This window comes from Danio rerio, chromosome 16 (genome assembly GCF_049306965.1).
Source record: "Danio rerio strain Tuebingen ecotype United States chromosome 16, GRCz12tu, whole genome shotgun sequence".
In the NCBI taxonomy this organism is placed as follows: Eukaryota; Metazoa; Chordata; class Actinopteri; order Cypriniformes; family Danionidae; genus Danio; species Danio rerio.
In genome coordinates this window covers 34,065,617-34,088,859 of record NC_133191.1, presented here as the reverse complement: position 1 = coordinate 34,088,859, position 23,243 = coordinate 34,065,617, and the positions used below count along the sequence as shown (strand labels likewise).

The 23,243-nt window shown below is 35.5% G+C and overlaps 1 protein-coding gene across 41 annotated transcripts in view; it reads left to right on the top strand.

Annotated features, from left to right (window-relative positions):
• Window positions 1-23,243, top strand: part of ptk2ab (protein tyrosine kinase 2ab) — a 133,404-nt gene that overhangs the window by 2,647 nt on the left and 107,514 nt on the right. For 18 of the 41 annotated variants that reach the window (XM_005158165.5, XM_073924536.1, XM_068213874.1 and 15 more), the window contains exon 1: window positions 20,230-20,803. In XM_005158165.5, the coding sequence (XP_005158222.1) occupies window positions 20,722-20,803 (82 nt within the window). In that variant the 5' untranslated portion in view covers window positions 20,230-20,721. 41 annotated transcript variants of the gene reach the window in all.

Below are 23,243 nucleotides of genomic sequence, written 5' to 3'. Positions count from 1 at the left end.
AAACAAGACAGTTTCTAAGAAATGTTTTTTTTTTTTTTTGCATAAATCATATAAATTCCATATAAATACAGTGATTAAATACAATTCTGTAGCTCCTGTCAACTATTAAGCCTCATTCACACTGCGAACAACTTGCACTGGGAAATCGACAAGCGACCATTCATTTCTATGGAAAGTAAATGACTTTTGGTGACCTGCATGTATGCGACTGACCAGGTGGTGACACAAGAAAGTTGAGAGTCCTTCAACTTTATGCAAATGAAGAACAACTTTCTTGAGCGACAGCCAATAGAAGCACCAGTGGAGCTCATGTGATCCTCTCTCAGCTTGCTTAGTTGCTGGTTGTATTCTCTATGCTGTAGAGCAATACACAGACATGCATTTGCAGCAGGTTGCCACCCAGAGCGACAGACAGCTACAAAGTTGGAGCTAATAATGAGGCATAATTCAGATTTGACATTGCATATCTTTGCGATCATGTGACTTTTGCATATGTGCACATTGCGATATCAATGCTGTAACAATATATTGTGCAGCCCTATCACAGATAATTTTGTTTGCCTGAGGTTTTTATTTGACTCATTTTCAGTTTTTCCACAAACTAATTATTACCAATTATGAGTCACCCAGAGCCACAGGTATTCATTTACTTTTGCCTTTGTGTTTTTTTTACCGTTTCTATTCGATAACTGTTGACTTTTTATTACAGTTGATGAATCAAAAAGGACAACAATTTCAGCAACAAAAAACTTTAATATTCTACTAATGAAACTCTTGGACTGAAAATTTAGCTTAAGAGCAATTCGAGCGTTATGGATGTGACATTTGCAGTAAAAACTCAAAACATAAATTCACTTAGAATGCATATGTTGACTGTATATTGAAATATCTGTTTATATTTTGTAAAACAACTAAGAATCAGAAAAAATCAATCTGTAGACATATTTAATATTTTAAATGAGGAAAATAAGCGTGTTATGGATGTGACTAACAAAGTCTGTGAGTTTTAAATCTACAACATACTTTGTATGACAGGACTGGGTGATCAAAACCGGTATCGATATTTATTGACCGAACACCATTGTCAATATCAATAATAAAAAAAAAAGTTTCAGTATGAAGGCTGTAGTTTTTATTAAAACGTGGCTGTTAAGTGCGCGCTTTGGAAGAAATGGCAATAGATGTTTATCATTTCCAATGAAGTCACGAAACTTGCACGATACATGTATGGGAGCGACGCACACATGTTTTGTGGTGCACAAGTGATGCGCACATATTTTTCCAGCTGCATCTAGTTGAAAACATCAGAATTTTTCCAAATGCCGCGAAAGCACCGCAATTCATATTGGTAGAACTAACCAATCTGCTTTGTATGAACAGTAATAACGGTAGACTAATTACTTTAGACAAATACAGCACACTAAAACACTGCAGTGCTTTTTACTTTTCTCCATAAACTTGCATCAGAGCCGCAGCAATGATTTGTCCATTTGTCATTTTCTGAAAACTGTGGATTGTCGCCTAGTTACAAGAGAAGCTAGAGGAGCACGAGTGCAAAGTCCATTGTAAATGGTCAAGGAAACCACTTTCGCACTCTTGTCACTTCAGGTCAAAAAAAACAATGTGCGAAAACTAGTGCTGTGGCTAGCAGCAGTGAGGAGATTGTAAATAAAAAGCTTGTAAGGATGTCACCAGAGTGGCTTTTTGGTTTTTTTTCTTGTGCATCCCAGTTACTAGCACCCCATCTAAAGGATTTTTTAGCTTAGGGGGTAATGTACTTATTCAACTTCACAATTTGTAATGTTGAAGCATGCATTTGAGTAATGATGGTTAGTTATTTTACTTGAAAGCTCAGATTTGATCATCATCATTTGTTTTGTTTACAGAGTTTGAGGTTTACTGTATCTTTATTATTCTCACCTTACAGATGTTGATCTACCTTAAAGTTTGCTTTGACTGTTCAGTATTTACGCTTTACCATTGCACACACTTTGTAACATTTTATTTATCAAGTTTAAGAGTCTCTTTCACACTTTTATTTTTTATAGTTTATTTTTATTATAAAGAGATCAGATATTTAGTTAATTTTTTTTTTGTGACTATTAAAACTATTAACTATTAGTTATGTTGGTACATTAAAATAAAGTGGTTAAATAAAATCCTAATATTCCTAAATGGATTGATAAAGTATTCAATAATTATCAATATCAAATGATATGAAACGTGATATCGTGATAATTTTTTTTGCAACATCGCCCAGCCCTGGGTTGACATTTATATGGATTTTCTCTTAGATAAAAAAAAAAATTGGTTAACAATATCCCAGTTACATCAATGCATAAGAAAACTGAGTATTAATTTCACAGTGAAAGCTAAACGACATATAAAAACCTTGTGATATAACAAACTAATGATACTGAACCTGATTGCAATACAATGTTCCATAAAGCGGATTAACGGAAGTGAGTCACTAGTGTGTGTTCCCTCTTCACCGGCTTTTTATGGATGTTGACCAATCACAGCAGCCTTCAGTGGTGGGTGGGGCTTCAGCAGGCATGTTTATGTGCAGGCATCAGAAACCTTTGCAGGTATTTTGTAGCGTTACGTCATGAGCACAGGTAAGGAGCGGTGAGGAAAGAGGCTCACAGAAATCCATCATGCAGTTTTGGAGTTTTCTAAGTTGTGGCACCGCAGGTACGTGGCTCTTCGTTATAGTGCTGACATTAATCACAAGGGCATTGTATAATGGTAATCATTCATTATTTACAAGCTCTTCCAAGACAGGAAGAGAGTCTAACAGCAGCTTAAGAGAGCTAGTGTCACATACAGTGTTTGTAAAAGTCCATCCAGGTGAATCGTCTCACTTGAAAACATTACTTTATGTACTGCCATATGAGATCATCTATAAAACAAAGCGCATTTCTGTGCTTCGGGGTGGAGTGTGGCCACCTCAAGCTATGTTTCATATTTCCAATGCAAATGTGATCGGAAGAACTCCAGGAGGCTTGGCTTGGTGCAGAGCTACGCTTGAGGCTATGTTTTTTTGCATGAAATTTGTCCTCAGATCTAAATAAATAAGGTGCGCTTACCCATTTTTATTGTCATTTCTTAATGTACTTGTTCCTGCAAATATTTAGCTGTTTGAGTTGGTTATTTAATGATATGATGAGGATGTTGTAGTTTAGCTTGTGCATTTTTTACAAGACAGTTAGTGTTGTTTATCTGTGTGATAGTTGGGTTTTGTTTTATAAACGTCGTCCGCCATATGTTGGATATGTGTAATGCATTGCAACATTTGTTTAGAACAAATTCCTGTGTTTTTGACAAGTCTCAACATAGCTTCAGTGCGCTGCAGGTATTGGAATGATCTAGCAGGCAAGCTCACTCGTAGCAAATGTTGATTAAATCAGTTCTGATGCAAATGTTTGGAAGGAGAGTTTAGAGTCTTTTTTTTTTATTAACCTTCCCTTCAACTTGCATTGATGGATTGGGAAATATCATGGGTTAAATCGAAGTTAATCTTCAGAATATCTTTTGATGATCGCAAAGCTTCATTTTCACTCGATTGGTCTTTATTTTAAGATCAAAACCAAGGTTACATTCAGACATGTACAGTGAAAATGAACAGGGCTTTATTCTTGGAGCATTTCTAATCAGGTTTCGCATTGTTTGATGTGTAATCAGCAGTTGTTTATGGTCATTTTAAGGGTTGTAACAGACTGGCCTGGTTTTAATACAACTATTTTTAATAAAGTGTGCTCACTCAGGGACTTATGACTTATCATATGATATGTTATTTGAATCTTTATATAAACTTATATAATCATTTAAATAGTTTTTCTGTTTTCCCCTGATAGTTTGTTTTTATTTTGCGCTGATGTAACTTATTGTGTACTTATAGGGTTGTGAAATTAAATATAATTTTACAGAGAAATAGAGATACAGAGAAATATTCTCTATTGCTCATCACTAATACCTTGCGGCTATAATACTGTTTTAAACCAACTTGGCCGTATTCAAGGAGATTTTAGTAACTTCATGCATATCACAGATGCAAGAATTCAAGAAAGCCACTTTAAATGTACTACCATTAATGTTTTGTTTTTTAAATTGAAGTTAGTTTGTGATGTTTTTGAAAAGATGCATTATTAAACTGAATAAAGACTAGACAGTATTGACTTTTACATAATTTTAAAAGAAAAAAATTAATTTAAAATAAATGCTGCTCTTTTGAACTAAGTATATTCACACAAAAATTCAGAAAAGAATAAGTTTTTTATACAAAAAAATAATCATCACAGCTGTATTTAACACTTGTGTTTTAAAGCCTGTGTCTTTGAGCATTTCAAGAGTTTAATGCATTGATCAACAAGAAATTTAAATTATTTAATTATTTATATAATAAAGACTATTTTTTTTGGCATCATTTAAATTCTGTACCCTTGAATACTATTATAATAGGATAGTAGTTAATATTGGGCTTGCATAGACCAATATTTTGCCTTCATGGATGAATATTTGAATGTTACCATGACTCTCTGTCCAGAAATGTATTGGTGATGAAAATCCAGTTTTTCCAATACCTGAAGTGCAGCTCAAGCGGAGTACTGGACTTGTCAGGTGTATATTATTATAGCAGGACTGGATGAGGGGAATGTGGATTTATTCGGCTCTACCAGGCCTCAGGCTCTGTCTCCTCTGAGCTATTCATTAGGGGAATTATTCTGGGCAGCTTTTAGGCCATAGTGTGACATGGTGACATTTTTTCCCCGTTATCATTGCTATTGATTGGCAGAGGCCTGCGCTCTAAACTGTTTTAGAACAGTTGAGGGCTTCATTCTGTTATATTGCAGAGTGACAGGGGTCAACGCATGTATAGCAGCGATGAGACAGTTCTGTCTGAATGATTTATTTTTTTTCAAGACAAATTTAACTTTTTTTTTTTTTTTTTGAGACGGTTCTTATAGATAGCACATCATCCGAGCATCGTCCAAAGCATAGCAGGATATTTAGCATTAGACTTTGACAGGTTCTTAGAGAGGTTTTGTTTTTTGTTTTGTTTTTTTTTTTGTTTCTGGTTCTGTTCTGTTTTCGTTTTGTTTTCTGTTTTGTGTTCGTTTTGTTTTGTGGATAACAGAATAGCAATATTTTGCATTAGACTTTGAGAGGTTCTTAGAGAGGTTTTGTTATGTTTTGTTTCTTTTTATTTCTGTTTTGTCCTTTTGGTTTGTGTTTTGGTTTGTGGTTTGGTTTGGTTTTTGTTTTCTGCTTTTTCAGATAACAGAATAGCAATATTTTGCATTAGACTTATAGAGGTTTTGGTTTGTGTTTTGGTTTAGTTTGTTTTGTTTTGGTTTAGGTTTTTTTTTATTTTTATTTTTTATTTTTTATTTTTTATTACATACTTCCAGGGCTGTTTATGTCGAAGTTTATATTTAATCTCACCATGTTGGTGTTTCGTAACATCAAATTTTTACGAGGTGGGTCATTAGCCCAATGTTCAACCCCCACCAGACAATTTACCTTACCCAATTCACCTATACCGCATGTCTTGGGACTGTGGGGGAAGCCGGAGAACTCGGAGGAACTCCGGCAAGCACGGGGAGAACATGCAACACAAAAATGCCAACTGACCCAGCCGAGGCTCAAACTAACAACCTTCTTGCTGTAAGGTGACAGCACTATCTTAATAGTTCTTTTTTTTTTTTCTTTTTTTTTTCACGGTTTTCACCTTTATTAGATAGGACAGTAGAGAGAACTGATAGGAAAGCAGCAGAGAGAGGGGAGGGGTCGTCATAGGGACGCAAGGCAGAATCGAACTCGGGTCGCCGTGAACACAGGAGTGCATGTGTCAACGCACCAACCACTACACCACTGGCGCCAACATTAGTTCTTATTTTTAATTATTAGTTTGAGTTTGAACTAGGGTAGGGCGATACAGCAAAAAATATCACAATACAATAATTCATATAATTCAATATCAAAAATCATTGAATAAAAAAAAATCAATTTTGATAAAAAGTCCACTATAATTTTTTATTTTTAGTTAACCACTTTATTTTAATTTACTGACTTTACTAAGGCAGACAGTTTTAATAATTAAAAACATAAAATATATTGTCTCTTATTTTATAATAAAATAAACATAAGTGTTACAGAAAATGTTTTCAACTACAGTAGATGTACCTATAGAAAATTCAAGCGCATAGGGAGCGACGTGCATGTGGTGTGCTCCATTGGAAATGACAAACATGCACGGCCCCTAAGCTTATTAGTATTTCTACCAAGTCGCACGCTCAGCCAGCCACACTTTAATGAACTATAGCAGTCAATTATTTTTTTAATCATAATTGACAATGATGTTCAATCAATAAATACTAATACTGTTTTATCACCCAGAACTAGTTTTATATTTATATTATAATACCTATATTATTAAATGTGTATGTGTTAGTTTGAATGTTTATTTGTGATTTACTTTAGTACATTTTAGGTTAAACTATAAGCAAAAATGGGAAATGTTGAGGAATGGCTGATTCCTCAAATGAACAGTTTATTTATAGATTTACATTTAGTTAATATCAACCCTCTACAGAAGAATCTATTTTGAGTAGATCAGAAGAATATATTAAAGACCCCCTGTGTTGAAAATCAAGTTTGTAAGATTGTTTGCATGTGTGTCTGGGGTTTTTAATATTCATTAAGAAACCAATCCGTATGCAAATTAATCAGTCAGAACTGTTAAGGGTATTCTCCTTAAAATTGCTGCAGATTAAATGCTCATTTCTTACTTTCAAACACATGGAACAAAGCATTTTCTGCTTGCTCATAAATCATCTCATTATAACAGACAAGCTTTAGATTATGTAAATAAGACATTAATTAAGCAGCACTATATGTACTGTAGCTACAATCACAATAAAGAAGATATTCTTAAAGATTGTAGTGAACTAAGATGGCTGCATGGCAGCTTTTTAGTGATTATAAAGGAAGCTTTTTTTCCAGTACTTTCTAGCTCATAATCCATTTAGAAATTTGAACCAAGACTACTATTGTGTTAACTGCACTGTTTACTTTGGTTTTCTGAGTGAATGTGGAGCAGATTTAAAGAAATAGTGCACCTAAAAATACTAAACTTTTGTTTATGCTCAATTGTTTGTTTGTGAATTGCTTTTTTTCTGTTGTCTTGACATTCATAAAGAAAAGCTAGTAACCATATACATATTTAATAAAGTATAAAACTATAGTCATTTGCCATTATAGCATTCTGCAAAATATCTTCTTTTGTGTTCAACAGAAGAAAAAGACTGACGTAAAAACAAGTGGAAGTGGGTGAACAAAATGATGGAATATAAATTTTGGGTGAAATGTCCCTTTAAAAAAAGGTCCCTGGTTTTAGCCTTGGCTGGGCCAGTTGTAGTTTCAGTGTGGAGTTTGCATGTTCTCCCTGCATTCGTGTGGGTTTCCTCCGGGTGCTCCGGTTTCCCCCACAGTCCAAAGACATGGGGTACAGGTGAATTGGATAAGCTAAATTGTCCGTAGTGTATGTGTGTGAATGAGTGTGTATGGATGTTTCCCAGAGATGGGTTGCAGCTGGAAGGGCATCCGCTTTGTAAAAACATATGCTCGATAAGTTGGCGGTTCATTCCGCTGTGGCGGCTCGACCCAAGATTAACAAAGGGACTAAGCCGAAAAGAAAATGAATGAATGAATGAATGAATGAATGTCCCTTTAAGACATTACTTTTAGGAAGAATTTGTTTATTTATTTTTTATAATATTATTATTATTATTATTTAAATTTTTTGTGTTATTTTGATAGCCAAATGTAAGTTATATTAAGTGATAATGTTTAGTGACTACAGGAAGAGCTTAAAAATATCAAAGGGATCAAATCAAAATGTACAAGGCACTATAAAGGTAATAAACCAAAGATATTTTGACTGAATGTTAGGAACGGCATGATTTTTAGATGAACTGTCCCTTCAAACCATCAATCTTAAACCTCAGTCATCCTGTATTGATTTAAAGTCCTTTCGCCTAAAATCTACTCCTTAAAACTGTTCTGCGTTCAGCCTCTGTCAGTCAGCGGCAGCAGCGTGATGAGTCTTTATGGCAGTGTCACAGGCTCGTCTCAGTGACTGCTGAGAGGAGCGATAAGAGGTTAAGAACGGGTGAATTTGTGCGCTGTTAGCAGAGGGAGGTTTTCAGAGGAGTTTGCACTGGATGTCTTTTGTAGATGCTGTTTGGAGGGTTAATCCTCTCCTCTCTGTCTCTCAATCTTTCTGTTCTTCCTCCCCTGTGGCTTACTAGACCTCCGCTCTGCTCTTCTAGCCTGAGTCGAACACTTTTTCTCTCTGTCAACCTTTTTAGCTTTCAAGATAATTTGAAAGCTTTCAAGAAAATTCACTAGATTTACAACATTGATGTTTAGTTTGTCAAGATTGTATGCTTGTGTTTGTTTGTTTTTTTTTTTTTAGAGGTGAGATGGTTCATAGAATTGTTGATTCGGTTTTTGAATCATGGTTTGATTTGGTTTACATTGTAAAAAAAAAAAACTATTAACACTTAAATAAAATACATCAGCATAAAATACAAAGCCTTTTAATTTACAGTTTACATTAGTTACACTACTATTATATAACATTATTTTCACAACCATATAATCCAATCACTGAAAGAACTGAAAAAAATTCTGATACAGCAAGTAGAGAAATGGTTAAATCCTATCCCTGGTGATAACACTTGCTTCCATTTCAATTGCTTAAAATTTATATTAATTAATAATAATAAACATGATCTGTTATACATGTGCAAACAAATCGTGACAAGAGAACCTGATGTTTTGTTGTTGTTGTTTTTTTCCTAATGACCATCCCATCCCTGCTTTTTATGTATATTTCGCATATCTGATAATACAAGTTCATGTAGAAATAGGAAAAATAATTATCTTCCTCTCTAATTTCAGTTCAATGTAAACTTATTGGCATGTTGCAAATGTATTGCTAAAGCATTTGTAATATTCACAATAGAACTTATCAAATCAAATTCGATCAACATTTTAGAATTCATTTTAGAACAACAGTCTAGAATTAAGTTTTTGTGTGATTTTTGTGTAATGTTTTTATTGGTCTTCTCCTTGTTTTTGTGACAGGCTTCAATCTGTTGTGGCGCTAGTATTATAAAACCGTTTTTTCCCCTTCACCTAGTTCATATTAAAGTTGGATTTCATTATTTAACTTGAATTGCCCTGATAGTTTGGACAGCGGGGTGAGAAAGTGTTGCTCTGTCTCAACCTTAGCTTGGTCACCTCTCTCTCTCTCTCTCTCTCTCTTTCTCTCTCTCTCTCTCTCCCAACCTTTCTCTCTCTCATGAGTCACAACTTATTAGCAGTTTTCAGTAAAATCTAGAATGCTTATCTTTTCGTTATTGCAATCCTGTGGATGATTTGGCTGTGGATGATTTAACCATTTATTTCCATCAGTTATAGTGGCACTTTGTGTGAATTTTTAGAAAACATACAACATAAACTGCTCCTTAGCAAAGGTTAGTCTAGTTGTTAGATTCTTTCTTCTAGTGAGAGGTTTGCTCAGCTCAGTACTCAGTGGCTTATAGAACAAATTCTCTTAAACGTCAAGGCGCTGAACGTTGACACAGATTCTGTCAGAGCTGAATTTGTGAGGAATTCCAGCTGCAGTGATCTACTGATTGACCATTGAGATTGTCTACATTTATCCTGTGCTCTCATAGGACAACCAGACTACATGGTGAAACAAAATCTTATATCAGATGATAGCTGATATATGCCTCTCAATGAATTGTTCTTGGTCACCCTGAGCTTTAAATGTAGAATGTTTCTAATCCTAATTTTTACTATTTCACTAGTGTTATTTTTTTTTTGCATAAAATTTTCTGAGTATCATAACTTGGCACCAGCTTTTCATAATAACAACTGATGTTCTCACAGAGCTTGTGCAAGATCATTTGGCTGTTGTTCAGGAACCAATAAAGGCATAATTGAGATATTGGCTGTCGTCCTTTAGCCTTGTGTGGTTTTGCTGCATAGATTTTTTAGTTTTTGTCTGAATATAGTCAGTCACATACTAAAGCTGGTCCAAGCTAGTCAATTATGCTTCATTTTGAGTTTCCAACGGCCCTGTAATCAACAATGGAGAACATACAGGTACAGCAGATCCTGTTCTTGCTTTTTGACATGTGGCTCTTTGGTACAAGGAGATGACAAGCTTTGTTTGAGCATTGATCATTGTTACATGCCGTCATCGATTTACAATGTTATGTTTTGGCTGTGTATTTATAAATGGCACTTCATGTGTTGTAAGTTTCTAATAGTATGATAACCTTGCACAAAAAAATCACAGTTTCACAGTTGCGAAATTTTGCGGATCTGGCTTTTTTTATTATTTTTTTTATTCCATGATTTTCCCACAAATTAAGGGTCTAGACGATTTCTAGAACATCATCACGACACAGATTTACCCAAAAACAAAGGTCATGTGAAAGCAAACAACCCTCGCTAAGCCAAGATTTTACAAACATCAGTATTGTAGGTGGCAGTATATACACGCTGGTCTGTAACTTGGCATTTAACCAGACTAAGAAGACATCGCACGTTAAATTTGAGTAAACATACAAAGTCACTTTTACCTACAAATATTACTTCAAAAAAATGTAAGTGAGTGAAATTACTTAAAGACTTGATGCAGGCTCACCACATAACACAAGCATGGTGTCATGCCTCTTTCACACCACATGCGATAGCAGAGCTAAAACAGTGCATGCGCATGAGCAGAAGCTGTGAGCAGTGAGTTTCACATCAGCAGCATCTGCAGCACATACCTGTTTCAAGGCTGTTGCACAGATCCTTGTATTTCTTTTAACCTATCCACATATTTAAAAACATCAACACATCTTTTATTTTTTTAATCTGTACAATGAGTCAGAGGGTTTAGATCTTTGAGCTGTTGTGCAGACACAATTTATACAGATTTATGGATACATTTTTTTTATCCTTTAGCAATGATATACTGTTGACATGCTGTTAATATAATGCAATGCATTGACAAATAGCTGTGAAAAAATAAATATCCTTGAAAAAAAAACTTGTGGGCGCTTTAAATGTAACTTTTTTTATTTGTATTTTTTTCTTATTAATATGCTAATGAGTTTAATTGTTATTTGATTACATATGAAATAATACTTAATTTCAATATTCCATGTAACAGATATGAGATAAGTACAAGATTCTGACGGTATAACCTTGGATAAAAATATCACATTTTCACGGTATAACAAATTGTGATTATTAAGAATGATTAAGAATATTAAGAATGATATATTCTTTTTTAATGTCTGGGTAAAAAAAAAAAAAAAAAACATTTCCCCTTTGAACACAATATATTTTATTTTTTGAAAGATTTATAATATTTTGGAGCAGTAAACATGTCAGGCTAAATAATTCAAAGAATTCATTGACTTCTGCTGCCTTCATTAGTTTCCAAAACACATTTCCTTACAGTTTAAAATGGCATCTTTGGATATTTTTTTTCTGCTGGAGATACGGTTATCCCAAAAAAAACAAACAAAAAGATGTAAATAAAAAATCTTACATATACCATAGGAATTGTATTACAGAACATTTTGGTGATTTAAAAACCTTGACTTTTCCAAACCATGGTATACCTTGAAAGTGGTTATCGTCCCATGCCTAGTTACAAAACCCAATGTCTGGGTGTTGGAGTAATAAAAATATTTATAATAAAGACTTTTTGCTGTGGTATATTTTTATAGCAGATCAACGCAAAATAATGCTGCAAATATTGCCACAAAAATCTAAAAAAAAGTCCTGCAAATTTCTGGAGGGACTGCACAGTATCATGGTGTTGTAATTATTGCCATAAAATTTGTTTATTTTAAATGTGTAAGTAAAAAAAAACTACATCTTTTCCCCAATATATTTTGTTTTAAGAAACATTTAAAATATGTTTGGAACAGTAAACAAAGCATATCAGGCTAAATAATTAATAATAAATCATTGACTTTTTCATCTTTATTAGTTTTAAAAATACAGATTTTCTTTTCAACTTGAAAAGGCAGTTTTGAATATCTTTATTTTCTTTGCATATAAAGTAAGCCACTGCACTGTTCAGGTCCAGAGCATGCTCGGATGTTGGTGTCGTGGGCTGACCAGTAGCTCTTGGTGTAAATGGTCATGTGCTGCTGGAGATACTGTGGCCCTAAAATAAAAATATATAGTCTTTGACAACAAGTAAAAAAAAAAAAAAAAACCTACATATACTACAGGAATAGTATAACAGAAAAGGTAACACTATAATAATGCTCCATTGGTTAATATATTTACTAACATTAACTAAGTATGAAGAATCTCATAAAGCTTTTATTACAACATGAACTAATGCATTATTAATCCAATGTTGTGCTTGTTAACATTAATTAATGCACTCAGAGTTTACATGAACTAACTTTTTAACTTAAATAACATTAACTAAATAACAAAGATGAATAAAACTATAATAAATGTACTACTAATTGTTTGTAGTAACTACATTAATTAACATTAACTAATTTAGTGTTACCACAGGAAATATAGGGGTTTTAAAACTGTGACTTTTCCAAACCGGTTCCAAACTGGTTATTGTCTCATGCCTGTGTCCGACAGTGGAAATGGATATAAATATGCATTGTAGTGTACTGTACTGAACCCTACCGTTCAGTGGAAATGAGCCATTTATAGATCTTTAGATGGTCTAGAACACAGGTGTTAATTCCAGTTCCTGGAGGGCCGCAGCACTGCACAGTTTAGTTCCAACCCTGCTCCAACACACTTACCTGTAGGTTTCAAACAAGCCTGAAAGACTCAATTAGTTTGATCAGGTGTGTTTAATTAAGGTTAAAGCTAAACTGTGCAGAGCTGTGGCCCTCTAGGAACTGGAATTGATACCTGTGGTCTAGAATATGCCTGATCTGTTAGACCACCTTGTTCCATCAGCAAACCAGATGCTACGTTTCAAAAGCCTGTATAATATGGTGTGACATGGTTTTTCCTCACACAGCACAGAATGTTTTTGTCTTCTGTATATTTACTGAGGCATTTCGGTTATGCTCCTGTTGAAAGCGTTGCAGTGGAATGACTGGCAGTTTTCAGGATTGAACAGAGTCTCGGGCTGGTGGTGTGATGAATCAATCAGGAGATTATGTGAGCAATAACATCTCAGCCTCTTCTCCTGCTCTCACTCTGACAAATTCCTGTCAGTCTCACCGTCAGGCCCGGAGCTACAGCACAGCCCATCACATTCGCAATAGACAGATGCTCTCCGCTTGGGCTCAGTTGTGACAATTTAGTGATCTTTCTTGTTCCTCGCAAACCATGGCTTTAGTCTTTGTCTTTCTTTCACAGTTACGATCTGTGCTGTGCTGTGTGAGGGTGAGATTGCCAGTTTAATAGCTGCCTGTATTTATATGAAGATCTCAGCTGCATTAACTCTAAAGCTCAACATAGTTCACAGTATGTGCTATAAACCCGGCTTTGTAGATTTATTGGTTTCGTAGAGTACCGCAGTGACCTTTGAATTAAATGCAGTCTTATTTATACTGCTATTTGCTGCAATCCATCACAGATTTACAAAGTCTGGTCCCCTTTTTTATTCACCTTTTCAGCTGAATGCATTGTGAGATTCGAATGCTTTGAATAGCTGAAATGCACTGCATTCCAATTAAAGAGCCGAGAAATTCAGCGTGTACAATGAAAAGATTATCCAGAGTTCCCCATTTAATGAGACAGAGTTTTCTGTGGCTGTGATTGTGGCTCAGCCTCTGGCTGACCTTTTGAAAGGGTCTGAGTGAACAGTGGGCTCAAGAATGACCTCGTTCTATGCTTTATGCAGCCCCCAGTACTTTCTGTTGCCCATCCTCTAATGTGGATATTATTCAGTTCTGTTCCAGACATGATCATGTTTTTATTATTGATCTTTGGATTCTATTCTATTCTATTCTGTTATAATTTCTGATGAATGTATTACTCTTATTTATAGGCTTTTTCGAGTGATTTCAGTATTATTATTATTATTATTATTATTATTATTATTATTATTATTATCTATTGTATTATTACCCATACCCGTGGCATTATTATCAGGTATGTGTGCTTTGATTATTAAAAAGTCATTTTGTGTAAATGCAGTCAGAGATGAGAAGCTAAATTGGAAGAGCAGCATTAATGTCACATTGAGGGTAGATTTATGGATGCAAGGCCGTAAGGACACCTGCTTTCTGTTCTGTAACTCATGATAAAGCACACCTGCATGTGCGCCGACACTGATTTGTACTGATATCTAAAAAATATGGGTACCCATGAACTTCAGCTGAACTTACAGTTGACAGCTCAGTGGACAGTGAACAAGATATATTGTTGAGCATTGTTTTTTGGATGAGTCATCACTTTTGAAACAGGAAGGAAAGACCTTAACTGGACTTGGGTAAGACCCCTGAAAGACCCTAAGACTTTATTTGTGGCGGGCACCTGAGAGATTTAAGATCCCATTACTAGAGAAGATGATGGAGGTGTGTAATGTGTAAATTTGGGTGGAGTATTGAGACACAGAAATGTATTTAAATTGTGTGCAAGCCTGTGTTCGGGAGACACTCGAATGACCTGTCTCTGTTGTTACTAATGCTGTAACAATAAACTGCTTTGCCTAAAGACTTCGGAGGTCTCAGACTTTGTCATTTTTTGAAAAGTTTGACTTAGAGACTTAGAATATTTTGCAGACCAGAATATTTTTTCCACAACATGTTCTGTTCTGTTATCAAAATATATGAATGATCGATTCTGAGGGGGCGACTCAGTGGTTAGCACTTTCACCTCACAGCAAGATGTCGCTGGTTTGAGTTCTGGCTTGGTCAGTTGGCATTTCTCTGTGGAGTTTGCATGTTCTCTCAATGTTTTGTCATGGGTTTTCTTCAGGTGCTCCAGTTTTCCTTACAGTCCAAAGACATGCATAGGTGAATTGAATAAACTAAATTTGCCATAGTGTATGTGTGTGAATGAGTGTGTATGGATGTTTCCCAGTACTGGGTTGCAGCTGAAAAGGCATCCACTATCTAAAACATATGGTGGATAAGTTGGCGGTTTATTCAGCTGTGGTGACCCCTTGATGAGCAAAAGGACTAAGCTGAAGGAGAATAAAATGAAATAATCCATTCTGTTATACTGTATTTCAGACACTTTTCTTTCATGTTAAATTTGACTTCTCTTTTTCTATTCCAACACAAATATTTTTTAGTTCACTTGTTTATTTATGTAATGTAATGTAACATTACATTACTTGTTTATTTACCCCTGATTAAAATAGTATTATATTTTGTCTTGCTCTGTTCAACACAGAAATTGAGACATTTAAAACATCATACAATGGCTTTGAGTAAAGTTGTTGACACATTTGTTGACACATTTAACTTCACTCAACAATATGTTTTTGCTGCTTGTTCAAACTACTTCCTTTACACAAGCTGAATCAGCTTAATTCTTGAGTTTTTTTTTTTTTGAGACTTCATAAATGTTTTATGTTTAATTTACATAAATTTGTGAAAATAAAACAATTAAGTTAACTTAATTTGTGTTAGAACACCCAGCATCAGTGTGGATGGGGCAAAGTGGGTCAGTAAAGGGTAACTGTATACATATTTATAACAAAACTGAGCCTATAACATAACTGCCTCTTTTCATTTTCTGTGAAAAATACAAGCATTCCCTCACTTTTGCTGAATATCGGTTTAATAATCAATAATAGCCATTATGTACAATAAGTTCATACACAATGGGAAATAGAGGCAAGCAATCAGTCAAAGATGTAGAATCAGTGTACGTGGTTACATAAATTAATATATTAACTTATCTTTGCACTACAGAATATAGTGAGATTACATCCAGCGATAGATTCTTGATGAAACGTCCGACATGCAGCTCTCACCTGTGGTTCTGTGCTCAAAGCATCAGCTGACTGCCTGGAGCTCAGACGCGCGCATACGCTGCAGCGCTTGCCAGAGTGTGTATGTGGTCAAGTAATGTGGTATAAGATGTGATGTTTTCAGCAGCATAGTGTGGATGGAGAGCTGTTCAGAAACACCAGGTGAAACGTCAGTGTGGACGTGGATCGTTTTCATTCTAAAATGCCATTTTAAAACTAAAACGTATCCGTGTAAATGGGGCCTGACTATAACATGTTTAGTAGAATGCTTTGTTGTGAGATGTCATTGCATCATTGTATAGTTTTTATGAGTACTTTTCTGTACAATTGTAAAATTGCAATAAATATGCTCAATGTTACAAAGATTTTGTGTAGTTCCTCTCCCTCTACAGCAATTTTTTTTACATTTTACTCCATACCAAACAGAACAGGATTAAAAACTCTAGCAGCATTAAGGGCAGAAAGGAAATTCTTAGTTTCATTCATTGATTATTCTCTTAAATGTGTTGCTTGTGGTAGTTTTGCCGCTGTTTTGCAATTTGTTAGCTCTGTAGAAAAGCTCAAAACTAGCTGATATACATTAAAAGCCAGACATCCTAGATTCAAAGCTACAGATCTTCAAAGAAAGCTTTTTTAGCCTGCAAATTAGGTACTTTTTTTAGCCTGGAAATTAGGTACTTTTCAAGTTGGAATTAGTTAATAAGATAAATTTAAACTAGATCTGCATTTACAGGATCTGCATCAGTCTTCAAACAGTTTGTGTTTAGCTGTAGTAACATAGTTCTATATGTTTTATCATACCCTGTTTTTTTTCCCTGTGCCAGAGGTTGTTTAGATGCGTTTGTCATCAAAACTTAGACCAATATCTGGTCTTGACTGTAAGTGGTTTGTTTGTAGTGAATATGTAGTGAATGCCAGAGCAGTTGACAGCTAGAGGGCCCTCTAAACACACTGGTCTACATCCACACATGCCAGTTTCAGATCTTTTGTTGAAGAAAAATAATGTCTGGAACTTTATAAACTCTAACTTTATTCTGTCTTTCTTTTTGCAGATATTTCAAGGATATCATATTATGCAGGTAAGACAGCCTTGCTTTCTCTCTCCCTCTCTCTCACTTTCTCCCTGAAATGGATTTTAAATTGATCGGGGGAAATGTCAACCTAACCTTAATCCACCCTTTACTGAATCTGAATTGGGCAGAGCGTGTTCTCCTGTATAAAGCAGATCAGTACATTCTGTTCCAAAGCTTGTCAGCCGCCTTTGGGCTGCCCGTATGACAATGGATCTGAATTTTAATTCCTCTCATATACCAGCTTTTTCTCATTTGATGTTTTATTCATTTATGTAAAAATGCTTTTTAAAGCAGCTGGGTTTTGGTTTATAGCTGTAAATCTACAGTTTCTTATGCGCCTTGAGGGAATGTTGTTCAATGCGTAGTCTGGTGCATCCTCAATTCATTCATCATTTTCTGAGAGAGCAGAACATTGTCCAATCAGATTCAAGATATCCAGCCAATCAGCTGATGTTTCATATTTTTAATGTTGATTCTTTTTTCATGGCCAAGGGCAGGGCTATTGGAGAGAAAGAGGGCTGGTTTAGACAGTAGAGTTCCTGTGTGTCTGTATGGCATCTATGGAGACCATTATTAAGCGCAAAATGGGGCCTATTAGCTGATATTTGAGAATGCGGTTAGTATAGCAGGAAATGACCTGTTTGCCCTTCCTATAGGAATGAGTGCTTGGAATGGGAATAAATATCTCTGGCAAGCACAACAAGGTGAAACTCTTAATAACAGCCACTTATTATGTATTTTTGCATTATGCTTTGCAATCAAACATGGATTGGACTGAGATTATACTGTAAAGAAAAAATAATGCAGGTTTTCTTGACCTTTGTGTATGGATTATTTTCATCAAACTGCTACTGTACTGTACTATACTTCCATTATATATGCTGTAGTATATATAGTTAAACAAAAAAGTGTGTATTTTCCTATAGTTCATATAGTTTTCACACCAGAATAGACACTGTAAAACCCAGCAGTCAACTTTATCAAATGAATTGAGGGTAGTTAACTCAAAATTTACTGAAAGTTCATTCTACTCATTTGAAAAGAGTTTTGAACTCAGTGTTGAAGATAATGAGTTAATTGAATACCTCATTACTTCAACATAAATGGAGTAAGTTCACAGTATTCATATAGGTTTGTTTTTTAATTCAAATGGTTTGAAGCAATCTGTGTCCTTAAACGGTTTCAGTTGCCTTAACTTGCTGGGTTTTACAGTTCTCAGTTGGTTTGAGTTTTCTTCATTTATCGGGTTTTACCGTGCTCATATTGCTTCATTTACTTAAATGGAATAAGTTCACAGTACTCATTAGGATTAGTTTTTGAACTTAAATGTTTTGTTGCAGTCTGTTACCTCAAAGGGTTTGAGTTACCTTCATTTTTTGGGTTTTACAGTGTATCTTTTATTAAACCAAATGACACCTACATTGTTACCAGATCAAAAACTACTTGAATTGCATAATTAAAAAGGCTACAACAAACTCGAAAAGCTGCTCTATTTAAATGCAATTTTCTAATGTCTTTAAATTTGAGTTAAAAGTATATTAATTATAATATTCATTTGACAGATTTCTTATTTACTGATTTTTAATGTAAAAACAAATAGCAATTCCTTCACTTTACATAAAAACAGTTTCATTCACTTTTTAAAAAGTAAAAGTAAACTTTTTTTATTTTCATACCAACACTTTTTTATTAAAATATCATCATCATCATCACTATTTTTTTTTTTTGTTGCTAAAATTGCTGTCTCGGTGAGAACAGAAAACAAAACGCTAAGGAAAAAGTGTGGATGAACCTTGTTTTCATGTACTTTCCTCAAATTCCGTTTGATGACAATTTCTCAGATGCTATTTCTTATCATTTGATGTTTCTATCTCTCTCCCCATTTGTCTGATTTTTGCTTTATGATTCTGCCTATTACAGTAGAACATAGACAGGTTGAAGTAGGGCTGGGCGATATGGCAAAAAATGCAGTCATTATTTTCCATATTGAACGATAATGATATATAGTTTGGTACAAGTTGTTAATGCTTCCAGTACCCCAACAATGACTGAAGCCACAAAAATGAGAGGGTCCATTAAATGGCACAACAATTTCGGCCGATAAATTTTTGGTGGCTGAAAATTCGGTACAATATCAACACACTTCCCATTTTTGCACATTTCTGCCGTGTGATTGGCTCTTAGATCAATATAGAGTAAAAAAAGTCCAGAGCTTATCATTTTTGTTGACCTATATTTTAAAGCGATTCAATATAATATCGTTTATCGGTCCAGCCCTAGGTTGAATTTTCTGATTAAGCTCTGATGTGATTTCTTAGAGATGCAGTAAACAGCACAGAACAAGGGCTTAACTGTAGTTAGTAAGCTGAAATGGCATGCTTGGGATTACACACAGTCATACATCTCCTTAATGAGCGTTCCTCAACATAAAGGATTGTATTTGCAAAGCTGATGATGCACTTGTTTGCTAAATAGACTTTAAAGGTGTAGTCCATTCTTTACTTACCTTCCAAACATATATGATTTTGTACACAAAAGAAGATATTTTGAAGAATGTTGAAAGTCAATCAGTTATTAACATTCTTCAAAATATCTTCTTTTGTGTTCATCTGAAAAAAGAAACTCTTAAAGGTTTGGAGCACTTCAGAGTGAGACACATTTTTTGTGTGAACTATCCCTTTAAGCTTTGTTTGCAGTGATGTTTCATCATTTATTTACGTACATCTCTGCAACTATGGGCTGTTGTCAAAAACAGGAAACCGGCTTCCTTCCTTGAGTCTTTGTCATGTACCTGACGGACATTCCTCCAGTCCCTCTCGACATAAATGTCCTCCATGCTGAACTATAAAAGATATATCATTTCTTCCATCGTTCATAATGTGATTATAGGAGCTTGTAACAACTAATAATACTTAGTATTTAAATATGCAACACAATACCGAGAATGTAAACAGAAGCCGGACCACCCAGCAGAACAATCCTAGTCAAACCCTGACCCTGAAAAACCTGATCGGCCACTTCTTTTGGCTCATTGTGTTTTGTAAACAAGACCTAGCCAGCCAATGGAAGTTTGCTCCACAGGACTAATTAGCATATTTGCAGATGCCCCTCCTCTTACTTCAGTTGGCCTGATTCTCTCTCCCTCTCTCTCACACACTTTCTCTCCTGACACACTCCGCTGGATTGTGAAAATTACACACATCGTCACCGCAGTGTCTCTTTTAATCTGGATGAACTTCAGAAAGGCAGCTGAAAGGAAGCGTTTAGCATGTGAGGATTATTCTTGTCGACGTTTCTGCATCTCTTCTCTGGATTACTCTGGACAGCTGTGGGATTTCCTTGTCACTTCAGCATCTTCTTTCCCATTGCCTACATTGGTGGTTTTCTGAAAGCATTTTTTGCATCCACGTTCCTAAAATCCTAGTGGATCTCTTTATGTTTTCACACCTTTGGATTTAAGCTTCAGTCAGTTGTCCAATCACCTTCCTGTGACCTCACACCACGCCGTACTCTTTAAAAGCCGTCTCTGGTGGCCTGGTCAAGGTGCGTTGCGGCGGGCCGGGGTCTCCCCCTGCTCCCTATGACCGTGGCAGGGAGCCGGAGAGCCGCTGGGCCTGGGAGAGAGACGAGAGCGGAGGCCAGCGGATGGAGAGCAGCGGCTGCAGTCCCTTCCCTCTGTGCTGGGCAAGAGGAGCCTGCGTCTACTCCTACCCTCCCCCTCTGCCAAGTATGTCACCCAGATACACCACTGCAACCCGCTTCCAGCAAACCTCCACGATACTGTTTCACGTTGAATCCTTCTTGCAGGATGTAGAGTATTGATTTAGGAGTCTAGGAGCTCCAGTAGGGCTGCACAATATTGGAAAAATCTGACATTGCGATGTTTTGTTTTTCTGCCATTGATATAGAATTTCACCAGATGACTTGAATAGCTCTATTTGGAAAGAATTCATTCATTTAGATCGATTGGGATGATTTCGAAGGGGACTGAATCATGCATAAAATGCAATAAACTTATCACAGGCATAAACTAATACAATAGAACAACGATAAAAGCTACATAAACAGTGTTTGTGGGGGTCAAATTGTATTCAGATGCAGAAATTAAATAATCAAATGTAAAATAATGCTATTTATTATATAATTGAATCTTATTAACTTACAAATGGTACAATTTCCTGTGCCTGAAAGCTTTAAACTCTAATGAAATGCTCTCACAATCCCAGGCCTTTAACATTATGGTTAAACTCTGCAGTGACTCCACAAATCTCATGTGTTCTGAACTGTCATTACTGGTCAACTAGATTCTGCGATGTGGTTATTGCGGATGCACACATTGTGATATTGATAGTGCAGTGATATATTGCATAGCTCTAAGCTCCAGTATGACCTATCATGACCTTCCTAATGTTTGTTTGTTTATTTCTATCAGTACTAATGTTGGTTTTTAGGTTGGGCTTAGTTTAAAGGGGATCTAGATGTGAAAGAAGTCTATGATCTCTCTAGAGTGTATCTGTGCGTTCACACCGAAGGCAGCGAGAGCGTCGAAGTTCACTCTGGCTGCCCTGGCGACAATGCTGTCTGCCTTCGCAGCTCCACTGGCGAGAGTGGAGCCAAAATTCACTACATTGATCTTGTATTTAAAGGAGCTCTTGCAGCATATCAGCAAATCAGTTACATTCCCACATAAAAACTTGCTTTCTTGCATGAAAATGTTGCATACTTTTATCAAATTCATTTAACTATAGAAGATCAAGTTGTTGCATGTGGTGTGACATTATTCCATTTATACAATATGTGTCCTTATGTCTGTAATATTCTGAATGTGCAATGCTGTTATGTATTGCCCTTATAGTTAGCATGAGATTCCTGCTTTTTTTAAGAAAAAACGTAACATTGATGCACATCAGTAACTCCCCAGTAACTTTTTTTTAATGTATTTCCCTGTAAGAAAACATTGTAAATAATTGTAAATCACAATAATCAAACCCGTGGGAACAACTGTGGTCGGAACCAAAGTTCAGTGACTGTGTTTTCTGGAGTCCTCTCCAGTGGTGGACTTCTTGTTTCAATTGCTTGTCGCCAAACTACGTCATAGGTCATTACCATAAAGTTGACTTGATTTCAGCTCTCCTCGACTTATCACCGCTGTCTTCCATAGAAAGTGAATAACTTCCGGCTACTTTGATGCTCTCACCACTTACGGTGTGAACGTATAGTAAATGACTCTTAAAAAAAATCCCCATTTATACTTTGATCATTTTGGTTACTCTTGCTTTAAATTCAAATGAGATTGTGCTCCCAGCCTGCTTTTCAAAAGTGCAAAGCTACAAATGTGTCAGCATAGTGGCAGATTTAAAAACAAGACTAGTTTTTATTAAGTGTGACTATAACAAATTTAATTAATACATTAATACCATTCGAAGCTGATTCTATTTAAAGACTTTTGCCACACAACTGTTTAAACCCCTTATAAAAGTGATTTTCGCCTAATAGGTCCCCTTTGATATCTTAACAGAAGACAATTAGTGGATAAACTCTACTGTAGAGCTGTGCTAAATCCGACACATTAATTGCACTTATTGTTTCTCATAATATTTAATCAGTACTTCAGGTTTTTGCTTGAGTAGTTTTGTTTATAGTGCTAGATTAATCTTGCAAGAGATTGAAATTGACAGCACAGATTCAGGCTTTCTGCTGTGTTTGCAGAATATCGGTAGTTAACTGTTTTTTGTTATGTATGGTGACTGCAACCGTATTCAATACCAGCATGGATATGTTTTAATTTTGCACATAATAATCACTATTCAGTATCGTATTTTCATTTAGACTTTGGAGAAAATAGAGAGGCCAGATTTATTATTAAACTGCTCTCTGGAATGCTTCATTCTGGTTTACAACATTCTGAGGTGTGTTATTCTTTGGCCTGTTGAATGCCTAATTCTGATTGGCTGATGAACATTTTAAGACATGCAGTTATTTGCAGGGAACCACACAGCTGAAGTAGTTCCAGGCAGGTCTTGATCACAATACACCACATCCTAACAACATATGACATAAAAATATCATGTCCGTTTATGCTGTTGTTCATCTACAGTATCACAGAAATGGAAATCTTTTTTAAAATATAATTTTTGCACATCACCGTCATGGATGGTTAGGACAAA